This window comes from Pleurodeles waltl, chromosome 9 (assembly GCF_031143425.1).
Source record: "Pleurodeles waltl isolate 20211129_DDA chromosome 9, aPleWal1.hap1.20221129, whole genome shotgun sequence".
NCBI lineage: Eukaryota > Metazoa > Chordata > Amphibia > Caudata > Salamandridae > Pleurodeles > Pleurodeles waltl.
The window spans coordinates 376934203-376954709 of record NC_090448.1 but is presented as its reverse complement, the minus strand read 5'-3'; the positions used below and the strand labels follow the sequence as shown (position 1 = coordinate 376954709).

General features: G+C 45.8%; 1 protein-coding gene across 1 annotated transcript in view; it reads right to left on the bottom strand.

Annotated features, from left to right (window-relative positions):
* Positions 1-3128: 3128 nt before the first annotated feature.
* LOC138259335 (E3 SUMO-protein ligase ZBED1-like) overlaps positions 3129-20507 on the bottom strand; it is a 32902-nt gene continuing 15523 nt past the window's right edge. The window contains exons 2-3 of the mRNA XM_069206976.1: positions 15281-15438; positions 3129-5395 (exon numbers count right to left, since the gene is read on the bottom strand). Coding sequence (XP_069063077.1) covers positions 3390-5395; positions 15281-15428 — 2154 coding nt within the window. The 5' untranslated portion in view covers positions 15429-15438 and the 3' untranslated portion in view covers positions 3129-3389. The remainder of the gene's footprint in view (positions 5396-15280; positions 15439-20507) is intronic.

Below are 20507 nucleotides of genomic sequence, written 5' to 3'. Positions count from 1 at the left end.
GCTCCTACTACCACCGAATCAGGAGTTAACTGTTGTGTGATATACACAGGGTCGCTAGGGGGAGGTTTATATTTCTTCTACACCCTAGGCGTGATGGCTCTGCCTTTGACTGGTTCCTGAAACACTTGTTTGGCGTGTGTTAGCATTCCTGGCAGCATTGGCAAGCTTTGGTATTGGCTGTGCGTAGATGAGAGGGTGTTGAAAAAAAAACCTCCTTTATGGGCTCTGCATGCAATGCTGCAATATGAAATGTAGCTGCCCTTGAAACCACCTGCATTTATGCGGTGCTGTCCTCAGATGGTGACGGCCTTGCCGGGTAGCAATCAGGACTATTGTCAGAGACCAGTGCATCATACAAATCCCATGCATCCGGGTCATCTTGGCTCATCCCTGTGTGTGTTGGTGACTGCATCATTGGGGGTGTTGCTACCGGGGACAGATGTGGCGATTGTGTTGGCGATTGCTGTGGCGAGAAACGTGGTGGTGTCTTTTCTTTAGCCACTTTCACCTTCGGCTGCATTTCCGCCTCCTGGAATGCGAGCTTGCGCTTCATCTTTATTGGAGGAAGAGTTCTGATTCTCCCCGTATCCTTTTGTATATGCAGCCTCCTCTGGGTATGGTCTGGCTCTCCCATGCCCAGTTCTTGTTCAAACCGGTGACCTTGTAATTGTTTTGAAAGGTGTTGTCCCTCTGTATAGGAGCCTTGTTTCGGCTCCGAGGCCGCATGTTTCGGCACCAAATTATTTTCGATCGTTTTTTTGGGCTCCGAGGAAACCTTTTTGACTTTCGGGGTGCCGAACTCTCGGTGCTGAGTCTGTTCGGAGCCGGTATCTCGACCGGAGACGGATGTCTTCGGCTGCTGGGAGGCCTTTTTCGGTGCTGATGTTTGGTCACCGTGTTTTCGGGTTAAGCCATGGCCTGTTGGCGGTGGCGTCCCCTTGGCCTTCATTATTTTTGTGTTAGTTTTTACCAGTGCTGGTTTACTCACGGTTTGTTGCGTCTTCGGCTGGTCGGTCTCGGACTCGTGTGAGTCCGAATCTCGAATGGAGAATCTCTCCTCTTCTTCGACGTCGGTGTGTCTGGCCGGTGTCGACGCCATCTGGAGTCTTCTTGCTCTTCGATCCCTCAGTGTTTTCTTGGATCTAAAAGCCCGACAGGCCTCGCAACTATCCTCTTTGTGTTCGGGGGACAAACACAGATTACAGACCAAGTGTTGGTCTGTTAAGGATACTTAGCGTGGCAGTTGGGGCAGAAGCGGAAGGGGGTCTGGTCCATGAGGTTTGAAGATGGACGCGGTCGGGTCGACCAGGCCCGGCTGAGGAGTGGAAGTCCCGAAGGGCCGCCGGAGCTCTTCTTTCTTCGGTGTCGATGTGCTAGCACTAACCTGATACCGAGCGCAAACAATACCGTCGAATTTTCCGATGGATAACTATCTTTTCCAAACCGAAATACGGAGCGAAGAGGAACACGTCCGAACCCGATGGCGGAAAGAAAACAATCTAAGATGGAGTCGATGCCCATGCGCAATGGAGCCGAAAGGGAGGAGTCCCTCGATCTTGTGACTCGAAAAGACTTCTTCGAAGAAAAACAACTTGTAACACCCAACACTAGATGGCAGGATAATGCACAGCATGTGTATCTGCAGCTACACATGCCATCGAACATATATATATACACGTGTATATATATATATATATATATATACACACACACATAAGGTTTTTTTACTTAACTGTAAATTTCTAATCACGCATATGCCTTTACCATTCATCAGCATGCATGGTAAAGACATATTTGTGATAAAAATCTGTGTGGAAAAGGCATGCTTTGTAAAGACGCATGTGTTGTAATGCCCCAGTTGTAATAGCATGCGTGGTTCCGTCATTTATTCGGCCAGGACCCATAATGTTGATTGGAATAAAACAGAGGCAGATATATGTTATAAGCAATAACAGATGCCATAATATGTTGATAAAAAGAGAGGCTGTATCTCATCTTCATTTTATGTGCACATGGCTGATGGTCTTTAATCCGTATTTTGTACCTCAGGTTTTAGCCATTTCACTGGATCCCTAAACAGATGGGAAAATGTCACGTTGGACTTGTGGGCGTTGTTCTGTGGAACAAGCAAAGAGCGGTGAAATGACCCCCATTTACAGTGATGTTCTTTCAGTGTTCAAGTGCTTGTACCTGAGAGAGAGGGGGGCTTTTCACGTTGTGGTTATTTTAATTGAAAGTTTTGTTTGTTTTTCTTTAACTTGAATACAAGTTGGGAAATGATATTGTAATGTAACTGGGACCTTGTAGGTTATGATGAGGTTACTGGGGTTTGCCTTGCACGAAAGTCATGAATATTCAGAGTATAGTGCCAGGAATACCAAGCGAAGAGCGTGAGATTTTCAGACAGCCTTTATCCTTACTGTTGTGCTGAGGCAGTTGTGAATAGAAAAAATCAACTTATCTACTAGACTTGTGGGCTGTTTATAACAAATGATTTATTGGTTATTTGGATATCAGTTGGAATATAACTACTGAAAGATTCGATTTTGTGACACTGAACTGCTTCTCACTGTGGTGGCCAAAGATACTAGCGGTGAACCCAAGTACAGTGCAGTTGTTTGCAGCTGTGTTGATTAGTTTTTGTCAGATTATTCAATTTTACCCTCTGTTCCTTCTTAGGGTTTATACCAGTGGACACCTGTGACCTCTTACCAACCTTGCCCTGCTCTGCTTCTTTCTGTATTTTCTTCTCTGTATTGCGGTAAAACCTTATTCCTAGCCCACCATGACTGTTAAGACCCGTGTTGATCCTTATCATACCACTGATTCAATGTCATTTACTAGGTTAGCTGCTGTGATAGAATTTAAGGTATCGAAATTTGGGGAATCAATGGGGCTCAGGGGGCAAAAACCGTACCACACCCTGCCGGTAAAAAACGACATAAGCATATGTACTTTGTCAGCTACTACTGGTTTCAGGCCCTAATCTACACCACTTATCAATAGCCAGGGTTAATCATGGTGGGTATGACTCTTCCTGTTAAGTTAACTTCTTTGATAGGCAATAATGAAAATGACTAAAATTAATCTCACATGAGAAATAAACAAAGTTCAGAGAAAATATAAGCACGTTTTGAATACTTTAGTAAAACTTTTAAATCAGAGATGAAAACGTAATAAGACATGCAGTTTTTCTTTTCTTTGGGATACTTTATGAGAGCTATAATACAGTACAAAACATGCCACATTTCCGCACTCTTCCACAGGGGGACAAGCCATGCACGTTGTGTGGCGTTAAATATTTTACTGCACACCTCATCGTGAAGTGCTCTTCTACTTATATTCCTAACATTTTGGTTTAAAGCGCAGTGGTGCATCTTAAGTTGAAATCATGTGCCCATGTTATTTTTCATTGATTCTAAAAAGTCAACATTTTGGTGGAGGAACAGAATTTGATCCAGGTGTTCCTGGGAGAGGACTGCTCGTCGTTGCTCAAGAGAACTTTCCGTCGGGGCAAATGCACGCACCGGCACCACTGCCGTGGCTGGGATGGCAAAGTATTGCCTAGCTAGTTTGGCGACCACAGGGAATCTGTGCTCATTGTTTCTCCACCAGTCAAGGGGGCTGGCACTACGTTTGCAGAGTGGTTCCACAATGTAGTTCTCTAGCTGCTGGTGGATTTCGGGCATGCTTTCTGTTGGATCTTTCCCAAGGAGAATGTCATAGATACTCTGTGACTGCCCGCATGCGCTTCTGTCCTTTTGATTGGAAAACTGGTGGTTACCATCACTGAAGTCCAACTTGCATTCTGGTGACCCCAATGACAGAGGAGTGAATTGCTCCTGAGGACTGCAGATCTGTGATAACATCTCTTTCACTTTAGTGTGTAATTCAGTCCTTGCGCTAGGGTTTAGGAACCTTAGCTCCTTGAAACGGGGATCCAAAAAAGAAGCTATCACAGCTGGACTTTCAAGTAACTTCTCTTCATCCTGCATGTCCCATTTTTGCTGGATCTCCGACCTTATGTTGTTCACAACTGTCTTGATAGCCTCAGTGGAATCTTCTGATTGTTGGCTAATAGCAGTCACAATGCCGTGTACACATGGCATTAAGGAGGACGTTGAGGTGTTTTGTTCTTCTCGCAAAAAAGATGTTGCAATCTTAACCGTTCTCATTATGGGAACGAGATCTTGCAAGAGCTTCCACTGAGGGTCTGCTAGATTTTGCACAGCTGAGGTGTTTTTGGTCTGTTCTTCCAGAACGGACATGATGGCCCATTTCAGCGCAAGCAGGCTCTCGCACATTTCGATGGTCGTCAGCCAGCGGCACGGTATGTCCATCACCGGCTTCTGTTTGATTTTATTCATGGCCTCCAGTTTGCTGTTCAGGGAGCAGGATGCCTTCACGTCCTGTTGGAAGAAGGCAACAATATGCCTGGCTGCAGCTAGAGCTTCCTGCACCTGCTGCACACGGAGTCCGGCTTGAACGCAGTGGTGTAACAGATGAGCACAACAGCACAAACTCTTCCAACCGTGAAGCTTTTGTAACTGCTCCGAATTAGCCATCATGTCTGGCAATCGGTCGTGCAACACACAGAACACTGACTTAGCAGCCAAGCCAAACTCCACCAAAACAGAGTAAAGTTTCTCTGCCAGATTATCCTTTAAGTCTACCTCATGTACCTGTTGAGTTTGTAGAATGCATCGGGCAAATCTCCAATCAGAATCTATGAAGTTTGCCGTGATTGTCAAGTAAGCCTGGTGGGGCAAAGAAACCCAGAGGTCAACCGACAGGACAATTGATTCGGCTGTACGCAGATAGTGTTCGAGGTGTTGCTTGACTACATTGTACTTGTGCCACAACATACTGGACAGTTGCACAGGCGATGGGAGGGTAAAACTGGGTTCCAGGTATCCTATGAGAAGGCCAAACCCTTTGTCCTCCACTACGGAGAGAGGATGAAGGTCACGGAAGATCATTTCTAGCACTAGATCTGTAATCATGTCAGTTCTGGGTTCGGGGCAAGAGGTGGGGTGGTACAGATGGATCTCTGGTGTATCCTGCCGCGACCTTTTTGCCATGATTTCCTCGGGCTCTGATGCCTGTTCCTCCTTCAGCTGAGAAAGAAGGGTGTCACGGATGCTGTGCTTCCGCACCAGATGCTCCCGCATGGTTGTGGTACTATTGTGAAAGGACAGCTGCTTTTTGCACACATTGCACTCCACATAGGCATCACCCAGCTTGGTATAGTAGTTCCAAACCTTAGACTTGCGGCGATCCACAGCAAGAGTGGTGATGGTCCCATCCAAATTGATCCCTTTCTCTCTTTTTCTGCGAGAGGAAACACCGAAATTGGATGGCATGTTGTAAGTGTTAAACACCAATGATATCTCCTCTGCGAGAAAGGGAAACAAAAGGGAATGTCAAATCCACGCATCTTCTGGAGATGTCAACATGTTAAACATGCTTATTTAATTTACAGTTATGTTCATAGACCCCTTTACCCAAAACAATGTATGAGAGCTTAATGACAATACTCGATGGTTTTCAGTGTTGAGTGGCCTGCCTGGCGCGTTCTACTTCGGTTTTTGTAATATAATCTTTCCTTTCTGGCATTACTGTGCCTGCCCATTTTCCCACTTAAATGTTTTTTCAAACTTTGGTGTTTTTGTTTACATGGAACCAAGAAAAAACATTACTTATTGAAGAGATATTTTTCTATGTAATACGCAGTGTAATATATTTTATTGGACAAACAAAGTATACAACTAGGACTCCTGGAATTATGCGGCACTGGAGGACTGAACTATGTAGAGTGATTAACTAAATTATGCAGCAAGGAAGGCAACAATACAACACCGATAAGCACCTAAAAATCCGCCCTCCGATGCTACTATCAGCAAACATGGCCATCAAACGCTCCACGCTCAAACACTGCATTGAAAGTAACACCAACAGCGCCAAGGAAATCTTTGCCATAGTGAAAGACTTCACCTCAGAGACACCAAGCTCCACCAGCATAACTCCCAATCAGGTCCTCTGCACACAGCTCCCCCAATTCTCAAGCAACAAGATCACCAGAATCTAAAAAAACTTCAGGCCCCAGCTGGACCCACCTACCCTGTTAGTCCACCTGGCCCACTCTATCAACACCTAGAGGACCACCTAACCACCTGGCTCCCCCTCACCACTCAAGAAACTGCAACAGCCATGCAGTCTATACAGTCCAAAGCACCCTTGGACCAATGCCTTCACCACATCTTCATCAAAGGACTGGACCTCATCAGCGCAGCCTTCCCCCCGATCCTGAACAACCCAGTCATCACACCCCTGAAAACACACCATAGTACCCACCCCCTTCAAGAAACCCCAAGCAGACCTGAATATGCTAGCCAACTACCAGCCTATATCACTATTACCATACCCAGCAATTGTAACGGATGATAAACAATTAACTAACCACCAACCTTACTGACAACCAGGGGCGTAGCTTGGTCAGTATGACTGGAGAGGGGTGTTAGCTTCAGATTTCCAACAATCACGCTGGCACATGATGTTGAAGTACATTATACAACAAGTAGGGTGCACAAGAGGGGCTTAAGTGGCAGTGGAAAGGGAGAGGAACACATATTGGTACATGAACTAAGTGAGAGAAAGCCATTGTAAAGAAATTGCTCCCTGTTGCAGTTACCCCCCACTTTTTGCCTGATACTGATGCTGACTTGACTGAGAAGTGTGCTGGGACCCTGCTAACCAGGCCCCAGCACCAGTGTTCTTTCACCTAAAATGTACAGTTGTTTCCACAATTGGCACACACTGGCATCCAGGTAAGTCCCTTGTAACTGGTACCTCTGGTACCAAGGGCCCTGATGCCAGGGAAGGTCTCTAAGGGCTGCAGCATGTCTTATGCCACCCTGGGGACCCCTCACTCAGCACAGACACACTGCTTGCCAGCTTGTGTGTGCTAGTGGGGATAAAACAACTAAGTCGACATGGCACTCCCCTCAGGGTGCCATGCCAACCTCACACTGCCTATAGGTATAGATAAGTCACCCCTCTAGCAGGCCTTACAGCCCTAAGGCAGGGTGCACTATACCATAGGTGAGGGCATCAGTGCATGAGCACTATGCCCCTACAGTCTCAGCAAAACCTTAGACATTGTAAGTGCAGGGTAGCCATAAGAGTATATGGTCTGGGAGTCTGTTATGCACGAACTCCACAGCACCATAATGGCTACACTGAAAACTGTGAAGTTTGGTATCAAACTTCTCAGCACAATAAATGCACACTGATGCCAGTGTACATTTTATTGTAACATACACCCCAGAGGGCACCTTAGAGGTGCCCCCTGAAACCTTAACCGACTACCAGTGTGGGCTGACTAGTTTTAGCAGCCTGCCACACACCAGACATGTTGCTGGCCACATGGGGAGAGTGCCTTTGTCACTCTGTGGCTAGTAACAAAGCCTTTACTGGGTGGAGGTGCCTCTCACCTCCCCCTGCAGGAACTGTAACACTTGGCGGTGAGCCTCAAAGGCTCACCCCCTTTGTTACAGCACCCCAGGGCACTCCAGCTAGTGGAGTTGCCCGCCCCCTCCGGCCACGGCCCCACTTTTGGCGGCAAGGCCGGAGAAGATAATGAGAAAAACAAGGAGGAGTCACTGGCCAGTCAGGACAGCCCCTAAGGTGTCCTGAGCTGAGGTAACTCTGACTTTTAGAAATCCTCCATCTTGCAGATGGAGGATTCCCCCAATAGGATTAGGGATGTGCCCCCCTCCCCTCAGGGAGGAGGCACAAAGAGGGTGTAGCCACCCTCAGGGCTAGTAGCCATTGGCCACTAACCCCCCAGACCTAAACACACCCCTAAATCGAGTATTTAGGGGCTCCCAGAACACAGCAAGATAGATTCCTGCAACCTAAGACGAAGAAGGACTGCTGAGCTGAAAAACCTGCAGAGAAGACGGAGACACCAACTGCTTTGGCCCCAGCTCTACCGGCCTGTCTCCCCACTTCTAAAGACACTGCTCCAGCGACGCGTTCCACAGGGTCCAGCAACCTCTGATGCCTCAGAGGACTACCCTGCATCTAAAAGGACCAAGAACTCCCGAGGACAGCGGCTCTGTTCCCCAAAGACTGCAACTTTGCAACAAAGAAGCAACTTTGAAACAACACACGTTTCCCGCCGGAAGCGTGAGACTTTGCACTCTGCACCCGACGCCCCCGGCTCGACTTGTGGAGAACAAACACCACAGGGAGGACTCCCCGGCGACTACGAGACCGTGAGTAGCCAGAGTTGACCCCCTTGAGCCCCCACAGCGACGCCTGCAGAGGGAATCCTGAGGCTCCCCCTGACCGTGACTGCCTGCTTCAAAGACCCGACGCCTGGTAAAGACACTGCACCCGCAGCCCCCAGGACCTGAAGGATCCGACCTCCAGTGCAGGAACGACCCCAGGTGGCCCTCTCCCTTGCCCAGGTGGTGGCTACCCCGAGGAGCCCCCCCCCTTGCCTGCCTGCATTGCTGAAGAGACCCCTTGGTCTCCCATTGAATCCTATAGCGAACCCGACGCCTGTTTGCACACTGCACCCGGCCGCCCCGTGCCGCTGAGGGTGTATTTTTTGTGTTGACTTGTGTCCCCCCCGGTGCCCTACAAAACCCCCCTGGTCTGACCTCCGAAGACGCGGGTACTTACCTGCTGGCAGACTGGAACTGGGGCACCACCTTCTCCATTGAAGCCTATGCATTTTGGGCACCACTTTGACCTCTGCACCTGACCGGCCCTGAGCTGCTGGTGTGGTAACTTTGGGGTTGCTCTGAACCCCCAACGGTGGGCTACCTTGGACCCAAATTGGAACCCTGTAGGTGGTTTACTTACCTCCCCCAGGAACTGTTGAAAATTGCACTGTGTCTAGTTTTAAAATAGCTTATTGCCATTTGTGTGAAAACTGTATATGCTATTTTGCTAATTCAAAGCTCCTAAGTGAAGTACCTTTCATTTAAAGTATTGTTTGTAAATCTTGAACCTGTGGTTCTTAAAATAAACTAAGAAAATATATTTTTCTATATAAAAAAACTATTGGCCTGGAATTGTCTTTGAGTGTGTGTTCCCCATTTATTGCCTGTGTGTGTACAACAAATGCTTAAAACTACCCTCTGATAAGCCTACTGCTCAACCACACTACCACAAAATAGAGCATTCAAATTATCTCTTTTTGCCACTATCTTACCTCTAAGGGGAACCCTTGGACTCTGTGCATGTGATTTCTTACTTTGAAATAGTACATACAGAGCCAACTTCCTACAGCCATTATTTAGTGAAATAACCAACATTTTTAAAGTCTTTCCAAACAGAGAAAGTGTGTGCGCGTTTTTGTCTGTATGTGGACATTTCGTGGTGAAACCCGACAGACACTTCAACATACCCAACTGAAAGCACCTGCACCCAGCTATTTATCACAAAATACATTGTTAGGGGGTTGTAACACCCCACAAACCCCCTCCCCCTGAATCTATGCCCCTGCTAACAACGACCTCTTTGATACCACTCAGTCTAGATTCAGGCCCAACCACAGTTCAGATAAAGCACTCATCAACACCAAGGACAACATTTTGGGTGATCACAGTCAGAGGTGACACCACTGGCCTCATCCTACTGGATCTTTCCACAGCCTTCAGCACCATCTCCCATCCCATCCTTATCCAAAGGCTGCACAAAACTGGCATTTCACCGGATTTGCTCCTTTCTGACAGGCCGCACCCCATCGGTCAGCCTAGCCCACCTTCACCTCAACTGCATTTGCGGAGTTCTATAAGAATCCTCACTCAGCCCCACTCTGTTCAATGCCTATGACCCCACTCACCAGCATTATCCGCATGCACTGAATCAACATCATATGCTATGCAGATGGCACCCCGCTCATACTCTCCCTCTCCGACAAAATGCCAAACGCCACGATAATATCTCCACCTGCATGAGCATCACCAAATGGATGAAAACCAACTGCCTTAGGCTCAGCACAGACAAGGTGGAGGTACTAATCTTCGGCAAAGATTCCTCACTCGGGGACTCCACCCGGTGGCCTGACAAACTCACACCCATACCCCTCCCAGCACTCCACACAAAGAATCACAGATGACCAGCCAAGTGAACGCATTGTCCATCTCTTACTGCCACACACCCCAAATGCTCAAGAAGATCTTCAAATGGCTCCCCACCAACACTGGCAGAACCGTCACCCAAGCCATCATCACCAGCGAGCTGGACGACAGCAACACACACTGTGCTGGAATCAATGCTCAAATGACTGTAAGACTCTAGAGCATAAAAAACTAAGCAGCCAGGCTAACCCTCAATCTCCCGCCCTGAACCCCAGACAGCTCCACGGGCTACCAATCCAGAAAAACAAACACCCTTCAAACCCCTCACACAGACATACAAAGCCTTACATAACATTGGCCCTGTATACCTCAAAACCTGCATAGACTTCCACAAAACTACAAGATGCCTGTGCTCATCCAGACACCTCAAATGCAGAACCAGATACAGCAGTCGTGCCTTCTCCTACCTCTAGCCTAAAGCCTGGAATGACCTGCTCCCGCACACCTGAGCCTTCTCCTAAGTTTTCGAATTCTGCAAGAATTTGAAGACTTAGCTTTTCATCTAGCCCCAACCCTGGCTCAGCCCATGCATCTCCTGCTACAGTGCCAGGATACCCTCCCAGGTGATTTGTGTTCAATATAAATACACATAACATAACAGTTAACTCACTGCTGCAACAACCTCCACTTCCCCTAACTTCAGCTGCCCCCACCAGCTCCAGCCACCCTTTAACCCAACATTGGAATATTAAGCGTTTTTGTTTTCTTCAACTCATCATAACTGCTACATGGCCACCTGCATTTACAACTATAAATATTTAAAATGTCCTCTTTATATCCTCCCTCAAATAGGTACTACTATGTTACACACTGTTAAGTTACTTTCCTCGATACCGGCCAGTTGATTGTCTATGAAAAGTCTCTTTAACTAAACTTAGCACAACAACACACAAATTAAAACTCTAACACCAACCCCCAGACAGTAAATATAGTGTATGGTTAGCTGGTTATAGATAATAACTCCTATCCTAAAAGACATTGGAGGGGGCTCTATCTACACCCCTGCAACACCCAGCTCAGATGCTTTAGGAGATAAGCATCTGCAAGACCACAAAACATAACTCTGTAATCCATTGTTTCAGAAATCGTTCAGTAGATGAACTTTCTGCTCACTCTTTGAAGGCCATAAAATTAAGGTTCTTCCTCCAGGACCCCTCTTCGGCGTCTCCCAATCAGTATTCCAGCTTTTGGGATAGGACAGAAAGTCCATTGACTGTAGCAGCTGGTCTAGTTATTGCTCAGTTGCTTTCCTTCTGTCATTTACTTTCATGAGATCTGCCCACAGATGTTTTACCTCCATTGTTATGGTGTTTATTTGACTCTTTAAGGCCTCCCAGGGCTCTCAATAGATTGTAGGATATTTGTGATCGTTAACCCTTGCATGTCTCTTTTGCTGGTTTATTTGATCAATTTTATTTTGCTGCATAGGTGTATATGTTCAGTCATTACTCATCCCATAAGCTGTCATGTGTGCTGGTACACGTGTTCTAAGATGTCAGAACGTCGCCTGAAACCAACGCCAGGCATTATCGTCTTTCACTCAATCTGTCAAAAGTGTTACAGATAGCATATGATCAACAGCAGAGGCAAAGAAATGCCTCTCTTCAAACATGTTCATTTAGTTCTGTACATATGTTATTTTGTAGCACACTGCTAGGGCCCGTTTATGTATTGTGACCTCTTTTTCAGTAGTTGACATGCTTCTGTAAGTCTATTGAGGCAGCCCCAGAGCCTGGTGGGTCCACAACAGCCATTCCTAGATTCTCAGACTGCTGGGCCCATCTAGGTGTTCCCTTGCATGCATTGCCCCTTTCCATTGTATTGTGTCTAATACTTAGCCTGTTGGAGACTGCAGCGTCTGCAATCATGGTCTGGTGTGCCTAATAACCTAAGATTTCTGGGTGGGCAATCAGCGGCCACAACTCACAAAGTGGCCATGCTGATCCAAGGCCATTTTTCAGATACCTGGATGACTCCTGGTATGCCTTGGTGCTCAGACGGCACGTACACCCTGCTGCATTGTTTACAGGACCCTGTGCCACAGATACCTGATTCTTCACCATCTCCCAGGTCAAGTTTGATTCATTCTTTTCCACTACCTGGGCTGCCAATCAGGACCAGGGGAAGTGTTCCTCTTCAAAACATTGGAGGCAGAGCACCCAGATCTCCACAGAGCATCAGAGGAAATAAGGAATAGGGGATTGGAGCTACATTTATCCCCTGCATGGCCTGTCCTCACACCCCACTGTGGCCCTGGCCGATATCCCGTTCTTATTCTAGCCTGAATATTCGAGAATTCTTCTGGTTGTCTGCCCTGCTGTCTCCGGTCTGTCAAGGGCTTATTTCATTCTTCTTCCAGCACCAACCACAGCACTGAGCCCTACCTTCTAGGTGGCCTCCTAATCACAAACCTCCAGTGAGCCGGATCCATTTTCCTCCATAATACTACCAATCCCAGAGTCGCTGTGAGCCTACTGAATCTTCACAGATGGGCTCCAGGCAAAGCCTTCTCACCTCCTCTGTGGCATACTTCAGCAGCTGTCTGGGCCGATATTCCTTGTACAGCAAGCCTCCACAACTGGAAGGTGAGAAAGGTTCCTCACTGCTCTTCTTCTAGGCAAGGCCTCTGGTACCAAGAGACCCCATTTCAGTGTCCATTTCCTTCCTTGGATTTGGGCACTGGTCGATTTGCTTTTGTTTATGATACCTCACTCAGGATCTTTTAAGGATGAATTGGAGGTTGTCAGAGCTCCGCTTTATTGTGGAACCAAGAAGTATAAAAGAAAACTTGAGATTCGCCAGTGCTTACCATGGACTAAAAAAATCACGTAAACCAATACATCACCGTTGAATAGTAAGCCTTTCCTGCTCATCCGCGCCAAACCTAACGCTGGTAATACTTTTTATTACACATGAACTCAACTCTTACTCAAACCAAAGGTTTCTTGCTGGCTCGACTGTGCATTCCAATTGGATGAACCAGGAGAGTTCCCTCTCCCTCCCTACCTTATGCCGTTTTTGTAAAGAAAAAAAACAAGGTGTGTCCTGAAAAGTGTAAAACTGTTGCAAATGAATAAGTACAAATTAAATCTGAATGTGATTTTGTAGCCTTCATTTAAATTTTACGTTTTAAAAAAATGAACAAGTGAAAACGTCTAACAAACTGCAGTCAGCTGAACTTTGTAATGCCAGTAACTTTAGATCACACTTAATTGTACCTCGTGTGATTTTAGAACGATTTGTTAACAACTGGAGAACTAGCGCTTCTTCTGAAACGGTTGTAAGGTTAAGTCTGAGAAGGGAAGTAAATGCTGTGCTCCCGATTCCTTACATTAAGTATGCGTTACGGTAAACAATAGATGCATTTTTAAGTCATGGGCCTTTACACTCATTTTGAAGATAAAGTAATTGAATCATACTCGGTTTACCCAACTATTTTCTTGAACGATTTATTATTGAGATTCTGGTAGGGTTATAATTTGATTGGTGTGCTTTGTAAGGCATATTTATTGAACAGTCAATATGGTTACTGATTTAACTCTCAAAAGACAGACAGCTGTACATAAAGCTACGCAATAATTTGCTAAACCCAGGGGCAAATTTATGAAAATGTGGCACAGCACAGCAACTCAACTTGCTGCGCTGCGTCACAGGGAAAGGGCAGCGGGCGCTGGCACACAATTGGCTGCTTAGTGCCAAGACAGGTACCCTTGCACCATGGTGCAAGGGTGCCTACGTTGCATGAAAGATTGTTTTTGTGCAGGAAGGGGCACCTTCCTGCACAAAAACCATCCTGAGAGGTCTATTCCTCTTTCAACGTGTGCTGACTAATGCAGCAAAGATAGAAAGAGGAAGTAACGAGGAGAAATAAAGCTATTTCTCCTCCTTAAGCCTTCCCTGAGAAGGCGTATCTTTTTGGCACATTGGCAGGTATACTAGTTCTGGTAAATCTGGGAATGCGTCCAAAACCATGGGAGTTGCATAGGAACACCCACTAAGCACCCATGGAATGCCTTCTCAGGGAAGAGTAAGGCAACACACAGATATGCTCTGTGTTGCCTTAAGCAACAATATCGAGCCACTCACAGCCACGCAAAGTGGTCTTGCATGGCTTCCTAAATCTCACTTATTGTTTGTGTCATGCATGTATCACGTTGTAAGGTGCACCTGCGACGCAAACAGGGTCATAAATATGGCTCTAATATACATTAAGTAAACCCAGAATGCCCCTGGTGCTTAGCCCCCAAAGTTGAATAGATAAGTACTCTGTTGAGTCAATGTCTGTTGGATGAGTGTGGAATAAGAGAAAAGGGTGGATATACATTACTGGAAGACAACCGGTGATGTGATTATAAACATGACAATGTGTGTTACCAACTGAAATTAATGCTCTATATCTGGCAGGTATACAGGCTTGAAGTGCCCAAGCCTTGGGGACAACCCCGTCAAAAATAATCCAAATGTTAACTACAAAATTAATCCTGTTGAAAGTATAAGTTTAATGCAGACACTAAAAACAAAGCAGTCACGGACGCTCCGCGGACCCCCATGGGTCCCCGGACCACTGGGAACCACTGCTCTAAACGATATGTATCAAACGCCGGGCTTTGGGTTTCTTTAGGACTGGCTATGCCCAAGGCATGTGTTCAGCAAGCCTGTATACCTGCCAGGTATACAGCATCTATTTCAGTTGTTTACTACAGCGTTCACGAGCAGGGGGCAATTTTGCTGCTGCACCAGAATAAATGAAAGAACCGTTGACTAAGAATCACAACGGTTTATTGTGGGGTGCCTTTTGGAAATCACAACTTTTTGACAATGTGCGTAACCAAACCACAAGAAGCCATTGGTGTCTTGGGGCACACTGAGGATTGAGCCCAGATGTCACTGGATTCTGGACTATATATAGTACGTGATAAGTTAGGGATGAGCGGGACTACGGTGAAATAGGAAAAGCATAAGGGGAAAAGCTTGAAATGGATCATTCAGTAGCATAGGCCTCTCACAGAGAGGGCAGATATTTGTGTTTGGAACCTACAAGCAAATTGAGTGTGTTTCATTTGTTGATTGGAGGAATCTAAATGAACCCCCTCCCGTCCGTGCGATGCACTTGGGTAACTTACCCTCCACAGTCTGTGGATATGGATGTCTAATGATGTTCAGAGCATGCTCTTCTGTCATCTCCTCCACCATCACCTGGTCCGTTGCATCCCCACCACTCTTGGAAGGAGGCTTTTGCAAGAACATGGATACCCGCTTAGAGTCCGCCATTTAGTTGCTTCTGTGGAAAAAAGGGTGTGGGACAAAAAAAAACAGTGCAAGATTAGCGGGTGCGTAAAGAAGATCTCTAACAAGACTAAAGAACGTGTGCATGAAGAAATCAGGATGCTGCGCAGCGAATTCAATAAGGTCACCTAGAAGGTCACTGATAATGAGTCAAAGAATAGAGCTTTCTACAGAAAAATCTATTTTTAAAAGTAAACAAAAGGATATTGTAAAGGGGTACTTCAGCTTTGTTTTGTTTTATTGGTGTACTTTTTAGGCGTTTGGGATTTTTAAAACATGGATTTTTAATACCCGTTTTCTGTTTTTCCCGTTGACAGTAAAAAGTAAAGCACTGGATTGGTTAGTTTGTAATACGTTTTTTTGAAAATGTTCAGCTGGCAATTTGTCTCTTTGTCTGCTTCTCGCAGTCTTTCCCGTATAGGTCCCCAGGGCTCTGCCCTCGCCCTACCGTCTAACACTTACAGGATCCCCTTACATGGTCGATTGCAGCTCATGCTGTGCAGTTTCAGATGTACAAATGCAGATATGCAAATTTTGGATGACTTGCATGGTGGAACGTGATGCCTTTTACGTAACTTTTTGCATCACTGGCTGTACATAAATCATTCATGTTTAAATACAGGTGAGTGTAGGGTTTAGTCAGGAGACCAATATGGCGGACTTGACTTCCAGGACTCCGGACGCTAAAACCACTTGCCACCAGCATCTGAAACCTGGAAGACAGACCTAAGGGCTCTGAAAGTTGCCCTAGGGGCTTAGTAGGTGATAGGTGGTCCATCTAATAGGGTCTAAGATATCAAAATCACAGCCCCCGTTGCGATAGCATATCTTTTTTAGCTGCTAAGATATTGACTTAATGCAAAAGTAATGAGCCACTGCAAGTGAAGGAACCCCAGTGAGAGACACTACACGAGCCCTGTATGGAGGCACATGAGAGAAGAGGCTATAGAGAAGAAAGACAACTCTTGATCAATGATGGAGTCAACCTACATACAGGATGAGGGGAACAGATATATAGTGGTGCTGGGCATGTGGGATACTAAGCTGGGCCAAAGGCCTTCACAACCGTTGCAGAGAATTGAAGAGTGTACTTTCCGTCTAGCCACGAAAGTGAAGGACTGTAATAATCTGAGGTGAATGCAGGAATGCCAACTGGTGTGGTGGGAGGTGTGCAGATCACATTGGGATGGAGAAGACAGCTGCATCACCAAAAACTGGAAGCCCTAAAGTCAAACAACCATAGCAATCTTGTTTGCCACATTCTGAACTGGAGACCATATATAGTATGCTGGCAGTGGAAAGAGGCATAAAAGGGATTCGAGCAGCACTGAAGGGTGCCATGAAACAACCTCACATTTGCAAATGGTATTGAGTGGATAGAGTCAAGAATTTCTGGATTCCAGTTAGCATGAGGTCCAGAAGGACTTCACCTCAAGCAGCTTATAGCCTCACAACACCCCACAAATGAGTGGCCGGCATTGAAATGAGGAGTGTTAGTCTTTCAACCATTCCCGTCTTCCTCACTGACATATGACCTGGCTCTGGCGCTCGCACTTCAGCCAGTAAGCATTTTGAATGACCAGTTCAATGCTGCAGATTAACGGTTAACCAAAAGGAGCTAAGTATTAGTAAATTTAGGTTTGGGCGTGCCCAACTAGGTTGACCATATCAAAGCAACTGAAATCACAGAAGGGTACCTGTGACTTCTATCAAATATGTATCCATAACCCACTCTACCAAAAATCACAAAAAGCGTGCATAAATCACTGTGATGCTTATTCTTTGGTTGGGAAATCTCATCAATCTCGCAGTAAGAGCCAAACAAAGTACCTAATATCAGTGTAAGAAATATCAAATTAGTCAAACAGGCCATAACAACACAATCAAACAAATCCCCATAAACAGGCCTAAAAAGCAGAAGTAAAAAGGTTTGAGCAATTATGGCCACCTGGTAAGCACAGATTGGCCAACGAGGTCCAATAACTCCTCATGAGCATTAGCAAAACATCACTGTAATGGAATTAGCAGCTGTGATCAATAGGATCTCTGATCTGCCAGCAACATTACAATCACAATCAATGGATCTTGTCTTCCCTATGTCAGTCACAATCAATGAGACAGCTTCACTAGCGGGTCCACTAAAAGCAAACTCATCCCTGCTCTGGGCTTTCCATTACAATTACTGCCCACCCTCTGACTGCCCTTCCTTCCAGGGACAGCCCAATTTAAATTTTAGGTAGTTTTTTTTCATCTTTGATGATCCTAAATGTAAGGGGATCTCTCAGCCGGATAGCAATTTCCATTTATCTCAATCTGACTATCAGTGGGAATTATCGAGGGTGTTAAAATTAAAATCATTTCAACTCTGCACTATATATTAAACTCAGAGATGATTTCTGCTTAGCTGTTTCTATTAAAATAAAAAATGAATCTCTGCGCTGGGGCCATAGCTGGGAAGGCAGTGCTTTTAGGTGCCTCCAACAACAATCTACATATAGAGCTTTGCTATTCATGTGGGTCCCAAGAGCGAAACACTGATTACCATGCAGCAAATGATCTATGTAACCATCTAAACTGCTGCTTCGAAATGCAGTAGTGCTGTAGAGGAGGATGTTTCCTTCATTAGACTGCTCTGAGTTCCAAGCCTGGAGAGAAACCGATGACTTATGGCTTCACTGGTAGGTGCAGACTAATGACTAGTTCGGGCTAATCCAAGTTAATCTCTGCAAATTGTACCTAACAAATCAAGAGTCTGAATCAGCAAAAGCCCCCACATATGACTGCTTTAGATTGTATCATTCAATGGCTATTGCATCCAGCTGTACGAAACATCACAGCTGCAAATGCCCAGATGGGAAAGTTCATTAACAGTCCAAAGAGCATGCTCCAAAAACAGATCTTAATTTCTTGGATCTTAACTCATGCATTCAAAATAAGCTTCAACTGTCGAAGCATTTATCCAGTCCTTCTTATTTTCCTACACATTTGCTTGCCAAATATCACTATTAAAGTCCTGGTCGTCCGACGAGACTGCTGCCAAAAAATAAAGACATGGAACCATATGAACATTTTGACAAAAGAAACAAATTTCCATGAGTTATTTTCAAATAGCCTGTCGATAACAAACGAGTATCCAAAAAGTGATGGATGTAATGCTTGAATTACTCTCAGCCACTGGTAGTTACTCTGTGCCACTGCACACCATGCCACCTCAGTTTGGGCCCAGCTATATGCAAATCAGCCTCAACCCTGCTCCAATCAGAACAGTCCAGTCTGAACTGACAAGCTAGGTCCTCCTTGAAACAGAAGACAAGCAACCTAGGACTGTTACGCCTCTGCTGTCCCGTCTCTGGGGGATGCTGTAAACTGACTGTCTATAGCCTGGGAATACCATTTACACTCACCCAGGGTCCCTGTCTGACTCCTATTTGCATCCCTTTTCGATATGGCATGCTATGGAAGAACTACATTTGTTCCCTTTGACTTCAGGTCCCATAATGCATTGCTTGGTAGTCGGTAAGACCTGTAATCTGCTGTCAATTGCTTCCTATAGGAAAAGTCTGGTTGAGCCTTTGTACTCGATTCTCTCCTCCAAGACTTGTAAGAGTATGAAACTGCACACACCTGTGACCTATCTTGTGCAGCCCAGCCATGTGACTCTACCCTGGGTTTGCTGCTGCCTGGAACTGCTTATAAGCTGCCATTTTCTGAAGCTCCTCGTTGTGCATTGGAGTTTGATTCCTTTGTGTACCAGACTGATGCTACAGTGAAGGAATAACTGTGTTCCTCCCAAGAGTTACGCTGCTGCTGATGCCTGTACTCCGTATTACACCTAAAGTAATCGAGTACTGCAAATGTGTTGGTGTTTGCACAGTTGCTTCTCCAAGGGCCAGATTTATCATATTTTCACGCAAGCAACGTAGCAAGACACCTTGCTGTGCTGCATCAAGGGGACAGGGCAGCAATGCACCATATTTAACAATATATGAAGCATTCTTGTCCTCTCCTGCACTGGCGCACAATGTGCAGCCTTGTGCCAACACAGGCACTCTTCCGCGTGGTGCAGTGGGGCCTGCAATATAGGCAGAATTGTTTTTCTGAAGAAAGGGGCACCTTCCTGCACAAAAACAATACTCAGATGCATTTTCCTCTTTCTTGCTACACACTTAGAAAGAGGAAACCGAGGAGAAATAAAGATATTTCTCTTTGTTGCATCTCCCTTGGGAAGGCAAAGCATTTTGATGCATTTCTAAGTTTACCTGTCTTGGTAAATCTAGGAATGCACCAAAATCCATAGTTGGATGCTTGGGAATGCCTACCCAGAGCAGATTAATGTAAGGCAGTGACTTGCAATTTACTCTAGATTTACCAATCCACGCAGGGCCACGCAAGGTGGCCTTGCATGAATTCATAAATTTCACTCTAGGTTTTGCGTCACCCTGAATGGCTCATGAGTGATGCAAAACCTTGATAAATTTGTGTGCAAGACTCCATGATTGCAATCCCCCCCCAACCCAAGGTGAGACTGTATGACGCCCATCTGCATATGGGAGCGTAGGGCACATAACCCAGCATGTACAGCAGACAAGACCATACTGCAGCAGTTTCATACCATTGGCAGAATCCCAAAGCCACGTACATGGCAAAGAGGACAGCACAAAAAAAGTCTGCACTTTAAATGGGATCAAGATTGCACGTAATCCCATAACAAGGAGTCTACGCAAGTGAATCTGCATTGTTGACCTGACCCTATGATAGCATACCTGTGGGCCCATGTTTGGAACCCTGTGACATTACATATTCACTGTGAACCTGTAGGAAAATGGCTCCCTGTTGCAGTTACCCCCACTTTTTGCCTGATATTTATGCTGACTTGACTAAGAAGTGTGCTGGGACCCTCCTAACCAGGCCCCAGCACCAGTGTTCTTTCACTAAAAATGTACCATTGTTTCCACAATTGGCACACTCCTGGCACACAGATAAGTCCTTTGTAACAGGTAACAGTGGTACCAAGGGCCCTGTGACCAGAGAAGGTCCCTAAGTGCTGCAGCATGCGTTTGCCAC